This window comes from Ochlerotatus camptorhynchus, unplaced genomic scaffold, assembly GCF_037179485.1.
Source record: "Ochlerotatus camptorhynchus isolate MF236.1 unplaced genomic scaffold, CSIRO-AGI_Acam_v1.1 ptg000569l, whole genome shotgun sequence".
NCBI classification, from domain to species: Eukaryota; Metazoa; Arthropoda; class Insecta; order Diptera; family Culicidae; genus Ochlerotatus; species Ochlerotatus camptorhynchus.
This window is the reverse complement of record NW_027041050.1, coordinates 114,386-128,562: the sequence shown is the minus strand read 5'-3', so window position 1 is coordinate 128,562 and position 14,177 is coordinate 114,386. Positions and strand designations below refer to the sequence as shown.

Below are 14,177 nucleotides of genomic sequence, written 5' to 3'. Positions count from 1 at the left end.
CTTAATAGCTAGAAACTGAGGCTGGCGGTTCCCCGAACATGGCTGGATGTGGCCAGTACAGCCCTGTGCTCTAATTATTACTATACAATTGAATTATTTTTTGAATTCTCATGTCATTTGATGTGTCACATGATAGGTTTTATTAATTTCAAGCCGCATTGAATTTCATGGCATTTACAAACCAGTACATGTTCCAGCTATACATCTCTGGCACCATTACACGATTCCAAAAATATTAAAACAGTTCTATGAGACCCCAGTACCTTGTCCCACTCGCCTCTTTGAAGGTGGACGCCGCTCTGTTGAGAGTTTTCTATGCCAAGCAAATGCATGAATTTGTATATTATGTTGCAAACACAATAATACCATAGAGGTAACTCTAAGACTAGAAGGTCCCGAAGAAACGTGCTCAACTTTTTGGCTCAGCTCTGGTACTCTCTTCGGTCCCAACCTAGTCGATTCACCCCTCGAAACATAGGAAAAACCAATAACCCCTCATTGTATCTGTCAAACTTTCATAGCGAATCAAAACAAACATAGCGTAGTACTAGAATTTCGACTAGAATGGGGTACATTAATCGATTGCTTGGGACCAATAGGCTAGTCAAGTAGTGAGCCAATTTAAAATCGTTAGTTTCGTATTGATTGTTGATAATACTCTATGCCCAGGGAAGTCGAGAAAATTTACAACCTGGGTAAATTTGACGAATAAAATGTTTACTTTTGTATTTCGTGAATAGTGTCCCCTCTAAACTATACTCTAATGGACATGTATTACGTTGGCTTCGAACGTCAGTTGTAGAAGTTGTTTTTTAGTTTTCACTTTACCGGTGTGTACTAACATTTTCATCCCTCAGTCTGTTACAACGTCAATTTCCTGTTGAAACGGAAAAACCATTACACTACAGAGCATGGCATTTCGCGCGTTCTATGAAACTTAATCAGATCGTGTAAACAGTTTTAATTCAGTTTGGAAACATTACGGTGTTCTTCGCTATATGAGACGCCCGAAACATGCCGGAAACAAGAGGTGTATCCATGTTCTACAACCTTCTACCGGAAAGACAGAAGCTATCTTCTTCACTCGATAAAATCAACATAAAGAAATGTTAACGGTTTCTCTCACTTCTTCGTCTGTCGGTTATTCACAACCTCGGATAACGAGTACGGTGCTCTCTGACGGGACAAGATGAGCTTTCACGATTCAAACCCAAATGAAGCCACATCCCAGCAGATTTTCCTAGAAATAGCTACCACTAGGGAAATGAAGCTGTCTTATGAAGTTGTAATTGGTAGAATTAAAGGAGGAACAAGTGGGTGAAGCAGTGCGGTTGGAATTTTCTCAACATACATACATACATATTAGGGTGGTTCAAAATATCGATTTTGCTCCACCTCGCTCAATCGATTCCAAATTAGGTCCTGATCTCTACCAAAATTTGGAGTTGATATGGTAATTATGGCTGCTCACCACGTCCTAGACTTGCGCCATCATGATTTATGGATAAAATTACTATCTGTACTCAGATATAGGAACTTTGCTGAAGACCAGTTTTAATTGATCGTCAGGATACTTAGATATTAATTAATTAGCATGATGATTTTCATCTAAACTGCTCCATCAACTGCTCAGCAGGCAACATTGGTGTACTTCGCTGAAGAATAGGTCAACAAAATCCAGGCTACTATGGCACAGTACAAGATCCAGTGTTGCCTTGAATGCAGTCCATTGATCATCTCTCCAATTAATTAAGTAGTCTTATATTGAATTTCATTCAAAAGTGGTATTCAGCAAAGTTGTACCTGATTGAACTTCACAACAAATAGTAAGCTTAAAGGCTAAAATGTACACTTTTCCCATAGCATTTCCCATATAAACTTCAAAGGGGCAGTGCAGTACGACTTCGCAACCTATAAATACTATTCAAGATCTGATTTGGATTCGATTGAGTAGGGTGGAGAAAAATCGATATTTTGAACCACCCTTATACCTATGTTTCTGTATCATTTAGCTTATAAGTATCTATTTCAAGACCAACAATCTATTCAGATAGGAAATGTATTGTAAATGTGAATCAAAAAATAAGTTTCCACTTGCGTGTTGAACAAAGCCGAATGGTTATAAATTGTGAGATGATTCCAGCTCAAGTCATGGACTGTTGAGCAAGTGTCACATAAATAATGTTTAAATATTTTCGAACCGGAAATGGCATCAGCTCATCGGCTCAGTAAACAAGAAATGAAAGTTGAATTTCCTTTTGGGTGTTCACTGAGAAGTGGAACAGCTGTGGTGGACCATAAGATACATAATGCTTAGGAGCAGAAATGAGGAACCAGAAATGTTGCGATGTTGTCCTGTTGAGCTGTTCTAAATTGAATTTCAAGGCTATGGTAAACAGCATTCATTTTGCGTCTGATCGATTTATTGCCATCATGAACTTTCCTCGAAGAGCTGGAGCTGCCACCATTAAACAAAAGTGCGGGTTAATGTGTTACATTGTTTATTTTGACTACACTATGACGGTGGCTAGGTGGTGGTGAATGTTTAATTAGTTTCGATGGTGCCTTCTTTGAAGCGGAACGGCACCGCATAGATGTCTCCCCCGAGGGAAAAGTTAGTGATTAAGAGGTGTGAATATCAAGCGTATTGTTACAGCTGAGCTGTTAATTAATCTAATATATTTTCTGAAAGTAGGAAGAGCAAGGGGCAGAGCATGGAAGAAATTTAAACGAGATATTTATTTCCATTTTTCAGATACATGAACTTCATGTTCGACCTGGAGGACGCTTCCAACGATGGTACCATCGATTCGGGTGAATTCTCTACCGTCTACTCAAGCTACGGTGTCGATAAGAACGAGTGCCTGGAGGCATTCAAGAAAATGTCAAAGGTAATAAATCTTTTTATTTTTTGCATGGGTCTGATACTGAACATGTTGGAGCGGAAACGTGTTTTACAAACATATTGGTTGATTAACTTCCATCAAAATAATTTTTTTCAGACCGAGAGCTTGGTTTTGGAGAACACTGTTACTTCTATATTTACTTTTACTTAAACTTCACTCAGAATGAATAAGAATCAGGACTGCATCAGTTTGTATCAAAGATTGTTACCCATTATAGGAACCACATAATCATGATAACAAAAACGTATGCTAACAGAAAATGATGTGCCTAGTTCAAATGCTCTATACAGGCACTTGCTTAATATTCATAGATCGGGAACGAGCCTTCAATAATGTAAAAAAAATGAAATAACCGACAGTTGTTACAACATTTAATCTAATCTAATTTAATCTAACACCAACACAGTCATATTTACCTGGCATAGGGGTTACCGTAATCATGAAGGTGGTTTCCTCAGGGTGAAGCCCTTCCATTGCACCAACACAGCCAGTTATTGAAACCATCCTGGAAATTGATTGCTATACCTCCATCATTTTTCTTGCCTATTTGATATACATATGTTTCACATCGAAGGTGCGCCACACATACCAAAACGACCAGCCCTACTGTGCACCATTTAAGGGGCAAGATGATTCAGAAAACATCGAACCTGTTTAAATCGAGGATTTAAACACGATGCTTCAGAATCGAATAAATGGATCAAACGTGGACATCTCGTACCGTACGTTCCGGTTTTGGTAATTATATGATTGGTTGGTCGTTTGGAAGCATCTGAAAAGAGAAGAGGGAATGGAAAGGAAAGGAAAATGAGAAGGACAAAAGGAAAAGGATTATATATGCTCTAAGAACCTAGAAAATATTTTTGATTTGAAATACGCAACATAGAAATTCATAACAGGGGTGGTCACTACCCAAGTCTTGTCACTATTAACAAGGCAGAAAAAGTAACAAGCACCTAAATGTGTTCCCTTGATTATTGAAATCTTGTTTCCTTAGATTGAAGTTGTCAGGACCAGGGTTCTGCAGTTTCGAAACATAGAAAAGAAAATGAACTCTCCGCAGAATCGCTTCATTTCGAGCAATATCATTTTCGTGTAAGTCATCGTGTTTCTTGTTATCGAGTCACGATGAAGATTCCTTTTTTCAGACATGACTGGACTATCACTTGTTTCGTTCGTCAAGTGATTCAGTTTATATCATTTGAAGCAAAGACTGGTTTCAATTGACGCAATGAATGACTCGAAAACTGCTTCCTTCGTTTTTTCCACTTTCACTTCAATTCGGTGCTCATTAGACTTGTCACGACTTGACGACGCAGGCATCAAAATATAGTATCCAGATTGTATCTGCACAATATCGGTTGCCGATATGGATGGCATCCGGATTATATGTAGTAATAATATATTATTTCAAATTAACGAGGCCATTCTGGAGTCCAAGATGGCAGCCATCGGGGTCAGAGAAAGTCTCAAATACCCTACAATATGGGTATTTTCGGAACGGGGACGACGCGAAGGTGTCGAAAATCAATATTCGACGTTATTTTGGAATCCAAAATGGCGGCCATCGGGTTTTTAGAAAAAGGGTCAAATACCCGAGGATCTGGGTATTTTTGGAACGAGGACGACGACGGCTATTTAACATTTCTTCTGAGATCGGAAGCCACCATCTTGAATTTCAAGATGTCGTCGGACTTCGATTTCTGGCTTCTAGATGTCAGGCCAATTCCAAAAAACCCACATTGATCGGTATTTGAAGTATTTCACAGTTTTCCGAACCAAAGCCGCCATATTGGATTTGAAGACGGCGTGACATCAATTTTCGGCATCTACGTTTCATCCCCATTCTGAAAATAACCATATTTTAGGATATTTGACACTTGGATTACAAAATGGCGTCGGATAACGATTTCCGGCTTCTAGACGTTACCCTGATTCTAAAAAAAACATTTGCATGGGTATTGGATAGAATTTACAACTTTTTCTCAAACTGGCAGCAGCCAACATGGATTTCAAAATGCCGTCGAATGTTGATTTCCAATCTCCAGACGTTACCCCGATTCCAAAAAATTTCATATTGATGGGACGGCATCACCATTTCCTATGTTTTTCTGAAATAGGAAGCCACCATATTTGATTTCAACATGGCGTCGGATATTGATTTTCGGCCTCTAAACGCCATCCCTATTCCAAAAATACCTATATTGATGGGCATTTGATAGTATTTCCCATTTAATCTGAAATCGGAAGCTGTCATCATGGATTTCTAAATGGCTTCGCATATCAATTTTCGATCTCTAGACGTCACTCCAATGCATAAAAATATCCATATTGATGGGTAAACAAACCACCCGACAATGATAAATTCGACATCCACGTGCACAGATCTATGCGCATACGCTTAAATGAACCGAGTGAACAATCAACAAAAGTCATAAGAGCTGCGTGAATTTGGTTCGAACAGCTTCGCTTCAATGCAAAAGTAAGTTCATTTGACATTCAAAGAAGAAATGAACACGAGTCAAGCCATAACTAACAGCATGAAAACTGATCGAAAGTGGTTCTGTTGATGTTGACGGGGATCTGCTCGAAGAGAAGGCAGAATGACTTTCAATTGATAGTGATGGTTGACAGTTTCATCGTCGCTTGACGATTTTCGATTGAAAGTGACTTTGTGGCGCCCTGGTCAGGACTAGGAATCGGAGATAGATCTTATCCCAGTAACGCAACTACGAAAAGGTGATCTACCAGCGTTGCTGGTTTGAAAAGATAAAAATGGACAAGAAGGAACGAACTCACCAAGTTTAGCCAATTGAACCTAAAGCTACCTTAACATGTGTTGATGTAGAAGTCCAAATTGTAGACGGTCAGCTTGCCGAATTCAAACATGAACTCGTCTGGATTGTGGTATAGCTAGCACGGAATGTCTTCCCTCGATTTGAGATAAAAGATGCGTCGGATGTAGTCGATTTTTGATGTGCATTGGCAAGCCTTTATATGGCCAATTGTCAGGTGGACTGGACTGAACTGGACTGACCAGATCAGCAACTGATTATAGAATCAAAAACTCCACGCACTCGCAACGTTTTGTTGCAAAATTGTCTAGAACTACTCGACAGTACTAATGCTGAAAAGTTACATTAAATTGCAAAACAATAACAATAAAACTCACTCACACAAGAATGCACAGTACTTACAACGTGACAAATTCCCGTCCTGGGCGACTGATTTTCTTGATAAAAGTCTCCGTCATCGATCATTGAGGACATCGACGATGGAGTTTAGTATTTGAGATCACATTGTGTGGCTAATCCCTGGAGTTAGAGGCGAAGTCTAAGAGTTGGAGCAGGAGTCGAAGGGAGTAGTTGGAGTTATAGGTGCTAAAACTATGTAAAATTTCAGGATACGTAATGACCCGATTTTGTCAGCCGTCTTTTAGAAAATCTTTTTTTTATGTTTTGCGAAACCAAGCCAATCGAACATTCCAATTAGAATTTTCCCGAGAATGTCTTATTCTTACTAGAATAAATTTGAGAGTATTGCAATCGAACAGAAATTCAATCATCTTTATGTTTTGTGTGCTTCTCAAATTCAACTAGTTTTTGGAATCATAAATAATATTCTAATTCTCTTGATAAATTGATCTTCGTGGGTTAATAAATGGCACCAAGAAATGTGTAAAATATTGCGATGCAATCAATTATTATTTTGCACGTAAATCGAATCAAAACTAAAAGTCATTTGAAATGCTAGCTTCTAGCAAGGGTTACAAGATAATTTAGGAACAAATCCCTGCTGCCGAATTGTATTTTGTTTTCTCCGCCTATCTCTCCCTCTGAGTATTTCTAATTTTCAGTGGTCTTATTCTGGGACGGGACTTGACGATCGGGTAGCGATTTCGACCCAATTTTGCTGTCAAATCCGAGCCAGTTTCTGATTGATCGATTTGACAGTAGCAATTGTGGAATAAAAAGGACAGAGGGATTGCATCAATCTGGCTGGCAGTGATGCCGGAATCAATATTCAGTCAGTGGCGTTGTTAATTGATTATATTTGCGAAAGGAAAGTTGAAAAAATGAGTGCTCTGCGTGTTTTAAGCGATGGATATTGTTGTTTGTTTATGGTTGTTTTTATTGTGTTGAGCAAAAATGATGTACAAGCTGCTAAACTGCGGTAGAAACTCCGAATAAAATCCAAATAATAAAAAAATCTTCATTCCTGGCATCATTGGTCAAATCCGTCAAACACCACGCAGAAGGGAATTCTCCAAAAACATTAAGAAGAGTGAGAAGCTCGATTGTCAAGTCTCGTTCCGGGTCTTATTGCATCAAACTACCCAAGTAACCATAGGCACATTATTTCGCCTTTTTACGGGCCTCATCAGAACTTGCAAACACTTATATAGCCGTTGTTCAGCTGCATATAGCCTATCTACCTTCAAACCGCTACATCTCGAAAACGGTGCGGCTTAGCAAAATTTTACTTCAATTTTTTTTTTTTTATTATAAATTTGGTGTACTTTCATTATATAAAGTTGAAATAGTAATTGGACCAAGTTTTGCATATTTTTCCAAAACCTTGAGTTTCTTTTAAATCAGAACTGTTTTGTCCATCATTTCTCCATCTTGACCTAAAGTGCAGTAGATGGCATTTTAGTCCCTTAAAACATATCAACAAATAAAAAAAAAAAGCAAAATTGTTTTATGACTTTATTTTAAATAAACAAAAAAAGTTGTGTAATTTTTTGTTTCTAATAGTCTCATATTTTACCTGCAATATTGCCCAAGAAACCAAACTGATCGGACAAACAGTTCTCGAGTAAAAATTTCCGAAGCTATTTTTCTATATGCCCTTTTCAAAAATAAGGCTGGATTCAAAATGGCGATATGAATAAAATGGCATTGTTGGTCATAAGAAACGTTTCCGCAAATTTTCAACCAAATCCAAAAATAAAAAAATAAATCGATTTGCGAGTTTGTAGGGAATTGCTCAGTGTCTGTTTTATCATTTAGGACCATCACACGCAAGGAGTAGCGCTTTAACCCAGTGTAGATGAATTGCGTTCGCTTAGAATATCTTCGCTGTGCAGTACGAGCGAAACGAGCAAATGAGTTCGTTATACATCAACGAATATGCGTTTGTTGATATTCACTACTGCTGAAAAGTAAAATAATCAAATTCATTTTGGGCATTCAATACTGTCGATTCCAGAGTCTAAAACCACCGACAAACAGACATAACTCTTTGAAAACATTGTATCTCAATCTCAATCTCAATAAATAGGACACCAGTAACGACATTTTTCGGACTTCTCGCGGAAAATAAGCTTGCTCGCTATGTCGCTAACAATGTTGCATGCAAGGTAAACTGAATATGTAGAAACGTCACAGTGTTCCGATGCCAGCGCAAATTATAATATTCAAATCTATCGTAAAATCAGACCCCCTTCACTCTTTGGAATTTATAGAGACAGATAACAGCGCCAATAGGTCTTTGGCGATACAACGTTGAACTGCAGCGTTCGAAGAAAACACGCACACCATCATCTATACATGTACGAACCCACACCACTGAGCGGAGGGTACAGCGCAAATCAAAACACGAAGTGGTGTCATTACTCATCGTCATCACTCAGCTTCGGCAGCTTTAGTTTACGATTTAATTCGCCGTCATTGAAAAATACCTTCTTTATAAAATAGAAAAGTAATCATTATTCCAACGTAATTTTTGAATAGCCAATAACGTGCAGCGTTGGCCAAGGAAGACGGCATATTTTATTACGTTTGTTTAGCAATGATTTCGATACGTTGCGTTTTTTCCATGTATACTTCTATGCAACTTCTATTATGTTGAGCAACAGCTTCATAAATCATCAATTCTCGATTACTTTTTCGAAGGGACGTATCTGCATTTATTATTGTTTTCTCAAGGTTTTATGATGCGTATAACGTGGTAATGATTGAAAATGGATGCAATCATAACGAAGTGAGAATCTTGCTATCGCAATACAATGATGATGACATCGATCAACTTCTTCCCTCGGCTGATCATCAACGTCCACGCTGACATATGTCATACCGACACCTGTCATTTATTGAGCCCTGGTGGTAAAGTTGGCGGGGGACTCCCAATAGTTTTAATGTGCATTCACGAGATGGCACTGCGATCACATAAGGGTGGTGTAACCATTGCCTTGTTCGAGGAATTGATTTGTGGGATATCTTGTTAATGAAATATCTTTGGTAAAATGCATGAATGATGATCCAGAATTAAGTTTTACTTCTGTTAGTCTGTGCTAAAACCTCGACTCGACCTCAATATCATCATCAATTCAGCATGAGGCAATAATTTTCCATCAATCTGTGTATAAAAACCAATACAACACGTTCTAGAGCGCTGTATTTGTGTATTATGAAAATAATCATTTTCTATTTGATCCTCAAAATCATCCCCACCAAGATGAAGATGAATATTGATATTGACAGGCGCTTGTCCAGAGCCCAACCTTGTTGCAGCCAATCAAGAGACTGATACCAAATTCTGGGTGTACTTGTCGAACATTCATCCAGATGTCAGCGATGAAACGGTTACGTGTATGGTGCGCTCAAATTTGGGAACGAGTGATACCACTGTAATTAAACTTGTTCCTCGTGGCAAAGACGTACGTTCCCTAACTTTCGTGTCCTACAAAGTTGGGATGGCAGCGGATCTGAAATCCAAAGCAATGTGTTTGGACGCATGGCCCTCTGGCATAAGATTCCGGGAGTTCGAAGACACTGGTAAAAACGGCATTTTTTAAAGCCAGTCCTATTGAACCACTACCATCGTCAGCTTCCGAGACAGCGAATGCGAGCAAGTAGGCTCTTGCTCTAGTCCCGCAAAAACGGTTCAAGCACTTCATCGTCCGAATCAACCAAATGCGCTCCCCCTTACAATTTTTTACCAGAATGTCCGCGGATTAAGAACTAAAACTAGCGATCTTCGTTTGGCATTATCATCTTGTGACTATGACGTCATTGCGCTGACCGAAACGTGGCTTGGCAGCGACATATTAAACTCTGAACTCTCGTCCGACTATGTGATTTATCGTCTCGATCGCTACGTGGTGGCGGCGTACTGATCGGTGTCAAAAAGCATTTACGTTGTAAGTTGATTCCACTAGTTAATGCCAACTGTTTCGAGCAAGTGGCCGTGTGTGTTTCGTTGCCAATGCAGTCGGTCTACATATGTTGCGTCTACTTAAGGCCTAACGGCCTAACTCGGACTGCGCCAAGTACTCCAATCATGCATCTTGTGTTCAAGAATTGTGTGAGCTTGCTGAAACTACCGATAGAGTCATAGTTTTGGAAGACTATAATCTGCCTAGACTATCATGGCAATTTGATGCCGACATGAATTCTTACATCCCGACCAACGCTTCATCTGAACAAGAAATCGCTTTGACCCAGTCGATTCTTGCATGTGGATTACAGCAGGTTCAGGATGTACGTAACGTAAACGAGAGATTACTTGACCTGGCTTTCGTTAGTGATACTGACAGAATCGAACTTTTCGAATGGCCCTGTGGAATTTTAAATCTCGACGCTCATCACAAATCTTTTATCATCAAATTTGACTACCTTCGTAATAATGATGACGTTGGGCTGGACCGCTGTTATTACGATTTCAACTTCTGCAATGAACCCCTTATCAACGCTCGGATAGGCTCGATAGACTCAACGATGCTTTTGACTGATTGTGACGTTGACGATGCTGTTTTCCGGTTTTATGATGCCATTTTCGATATCATCCACGAATATACTCCTATTCGACGACATTGCCTCCGTGTTCACTACAATCAACCATGGTGGACCACGGAACATAGGAACCTCCGAAACAGGTTACGGAAAGCAAAGAAACGTCTTTTCAAACAACGGACTGATGAAAACAGGCGATTACTTCACGCCATGGACAAACAGCACTACACCAGCCGGTTAAACACAGTTTTCCATGAATATGTATTGCGCATTGAGTCGGAGGCAAAGCGGGATCCATCGTCTTTTTGGACCTACGTGAAGAAACTTAGGCGAAATGGTGGTATACCACTCGATGCGTCCTATAAAGAAGCTCGTGCTGACTCCGCGGAAGAAGCTTCTGATCTCTTTGCAAAATTCTTCAAGGATGTTTTTTCGACTACCCCTCCCGCTCATTCTCCGGATGATCGTCGTGACTGGATGAGCAGCATAGCTTATTACAACTTGCATTTGCCGCAGTTGGATGTATCTGTTGAAGAGGTGATGAAAGTTCTTTCATCTGTAGATCCTTCTAAAGGCCCTGGTCCAGACTGTTTGCCGCCATCGTTCATTAAGAAATTTTCTGCATCTCTCGCTTCACCTGTGTCGATTATCTTCAATCGTTCGCTAGTTAGTGGTGTTTTCTCCACAATGTGGAAGGTTGCGTCCATCACACCTATTCACAAAGCTGGAAACATCCACAGCGTTGAAAATTATCGTGGAATTTCGATTCTAAGCTGCCTCCCAAAAGCTCTGGAGAAGATCGTATATGAGGTCTTTTAGTAAGCGGTTAGGCCAATAATTACCGAACATCAGCACGGCTTCGTGAGGAAACGCTCTACAACAACCAACTTAATGGTGTTTGTCAACTCGCTGATCAACTTCAATGAAAAACGACAACAAGTTGATGCGATCTACGTGGACTTCAGTAAGGCGTTCGATAGGGTTCCACATGTGCTTGCAGTGGACAAAATGAGGTGTATGGGATTACCTAATTGGGCCACAGTCTTACTTAACTGGCCGCTTAGCCTATGTGAGCATTAACGGTGTTAATTCGCCTAGTTTCGAGATACCCTCTGGTGTTGCCCAAGGTAGCCATTTGGGGCCTTTAATTTTCATCCTGTTCGTGAACGATCTGTGTAGTCGACTGTGTTCTTCGATACTTATGTTCGCCGATGACTTATAGATCTTTCGTACAATTATTTGTTAATGTCATAAAATGCTGCACAATATTTTTTTGCCGTTCATGCGAGCCCTTACGACATGACTATAGGATAGGACTCAGTAGTTTGCTCTTCGTTTCTTCAGTTAAGGATTTGGGTGTTATTATCGACTCTAAAGTCAGATTCAATGAGCACATCTCCATGATAACTGCTAAAGCATTCGCCACATTAGGTTTCTTGAAACGAAACACAAACGCATTCCAGGACATCTACGCGCTGAAATCACTATACTGTGCTCTCGTCCGCAGTCTTCTAGAGTATGCTGTTGTTGTGTGGGCACCCTTTCACGCTATTCAAGCTAACAGAATCGAAGCCATTCAGCGAAACTTCGTAAGATACGCTTTACGTGTTCTGCCCTGGAACGATTCGGTAAATTTGCCGCCTTACGAAGAACGGTGCAGGCTGATTGACCTGGACACGTTGGCAGCAAGGAGGAAACTACTTCAGCGACTCTTCGTGTTTTGATTGCTTAACGGTGACGTGGATTGCAACTCTCTTGTGAGCCAAATTTACATCAATGCTCCTCAAAGAGTTCTACGTAGTTACACGCTTCTGTGGCAACCTACCCATCGGACCAACTATGGATTCAACGAACCGTGGACTTTGTGCTGTCGTGTGTTTAATGAAACGTTTGATGTGTATGGTTTTAACATTAGTAAGTCTACTTACAGACATAGAATTCGACACCTAGCCTAGAATATATCTGTACAACATTATGTTGAAGATTTAATTAAATAAAAACAACAACACAGGCGATAATGAACTTCCAGCCACGGCACGAATGAACAAAAACAAATGTTGACTTCGATACTCAGTGGTTGCCTTGATCAAGAGAATGTGTTTATGTCAAAATTATCATGCAGGTAGTTGGGCTGTTGGGCTATCTGTTAAGGTTGTCATTTTTTTCTGTTATTGTCCAAAAATATAAGAATTAAACATACCTGACCAACAAAAACTAACTGCTCAATATTCCGTGTAATCAACACAGTTCAAGTGCAATCATTTCATTTATACTCCACCGGAAGAATTCTGTAGTTTACCCATCTCCGTGTTTCGACAGTGATCGTCCCAAACTGATCAAATTTACGGCACCGACCCAGATAGGCGTTATTTAGAAAGTAAAACAGACCATACCAACTATTTCGACGTAACTGTCGTGACCTGATTGAGGTTTCAAGCCTCGGCCATGTGTTTTAACAAAGACCAGTCAGATGCACATCCGTGCGCTACAACATTTGTTAAATGTCTGATTCAATTGATGAATTTAACCAAAGGTAAAACTGGCCATTCGACACCTTGTTTTCAGTTTTGCAAATTCAAAAGTGATGATGTACTAAACGTATTCCATACGATTTGAAACGTCATTATCATTTTTCACATCATTTCCATCTGCTGGCCGACCGTCACTTAAATTCATCAATCATGCGAAGCGATGCACTCAAGGCTCAGTTCGTTTACTCCTTATTGTATTATGTATACAAATATTAATTGTAATAATTCATTACCATTATTATTATTACTATTTTGTTTGCCACAGTAACGAACAGCAAATGTATGGCATTAAAGTAGGATGACAATGGGTTATTTTAGAAATTTTAGGAACCTAGGAACCTGATTCGTTTAAATAATTTTTCTATCAGCACTTGACGATCCACAGTGAAATGCCATAACCATCTTTCTCCTTTTTATTTCATTTCACAGGGTGCCACCGAGGTGAACCGGGACCAATTTGCTGTATTGTGGCGCGAGTATTTCTCCTCGGATAACTCAAGTGCTCCGGGAAATTTCATCTTTGGCAAGACCACCTTCTAACGTGCTAACTGCCAATATCCAAGAGATGCTTCCTTCTAGCCCTTCGTGCTCATCGAAAGTGTTTAATCTTACATCACGAGAATAACATAATAATACTACAAAAAAAATAACCGCACAAGAGCGTATAACATATTTTGTGAACGAATGAGAAATACAGACAACCAAATTATTAGGGAGACACGATAGCCCTGCTCCAAATAACCTCCCCGTTTCCGGCCTATTATATTTTCTTAGCTAAAAACTTCATCTTTTAAATGATGAATGTTCGCAAATTTAAATTGTTTTAAAAATTGTATTTTTATAAAGATCTTGACGCAACTCCGAGATAGCCAGCGAAAACTTTGTTTTTGATTTAATATTCGCAATTTGTTTCGATTTGTTATGCAATGTGTCAAAAAATTAAAAAGTATCGAACACAAGATGTCACCGCTAGAATAAAAGTGTGTAACGAAAAAAAAAAACGG

At 39.5% G+C, this 14,177-nt stretch overlaps 1 protein-coding gene across 1 annotated transcript in view; it reads left to right on the top strand.

Annotated features, from left to right (window-relative positions):
• The window catches only part of LOC135713574 (calexcitin-1-like), a 74,678-nt gene extending 60,880 nt beyond the window's left edge, over positions 1 to 13,798 (top strand). Inside the window, exons 5-6 of the mRNA XM_065236704.1 lie at positions 2,756 to 2,891; positions 13,603 to 13,798. Coding sequence (XP_065092776.1) covers positions 2,756 to 2,891; positions 13,603 to 13,713 — 247 coding nt within the window. The 3' untranslated portion in view covers positions 13,714 to 13,798. The remainder of the gene's footprint in view (positions 1 to 2,755; positions 2,892 to 13,602) is intronic.
• The last annotated feature ends 379 nt before the right edge of the window (positions 13,799 to 14,177 follow it).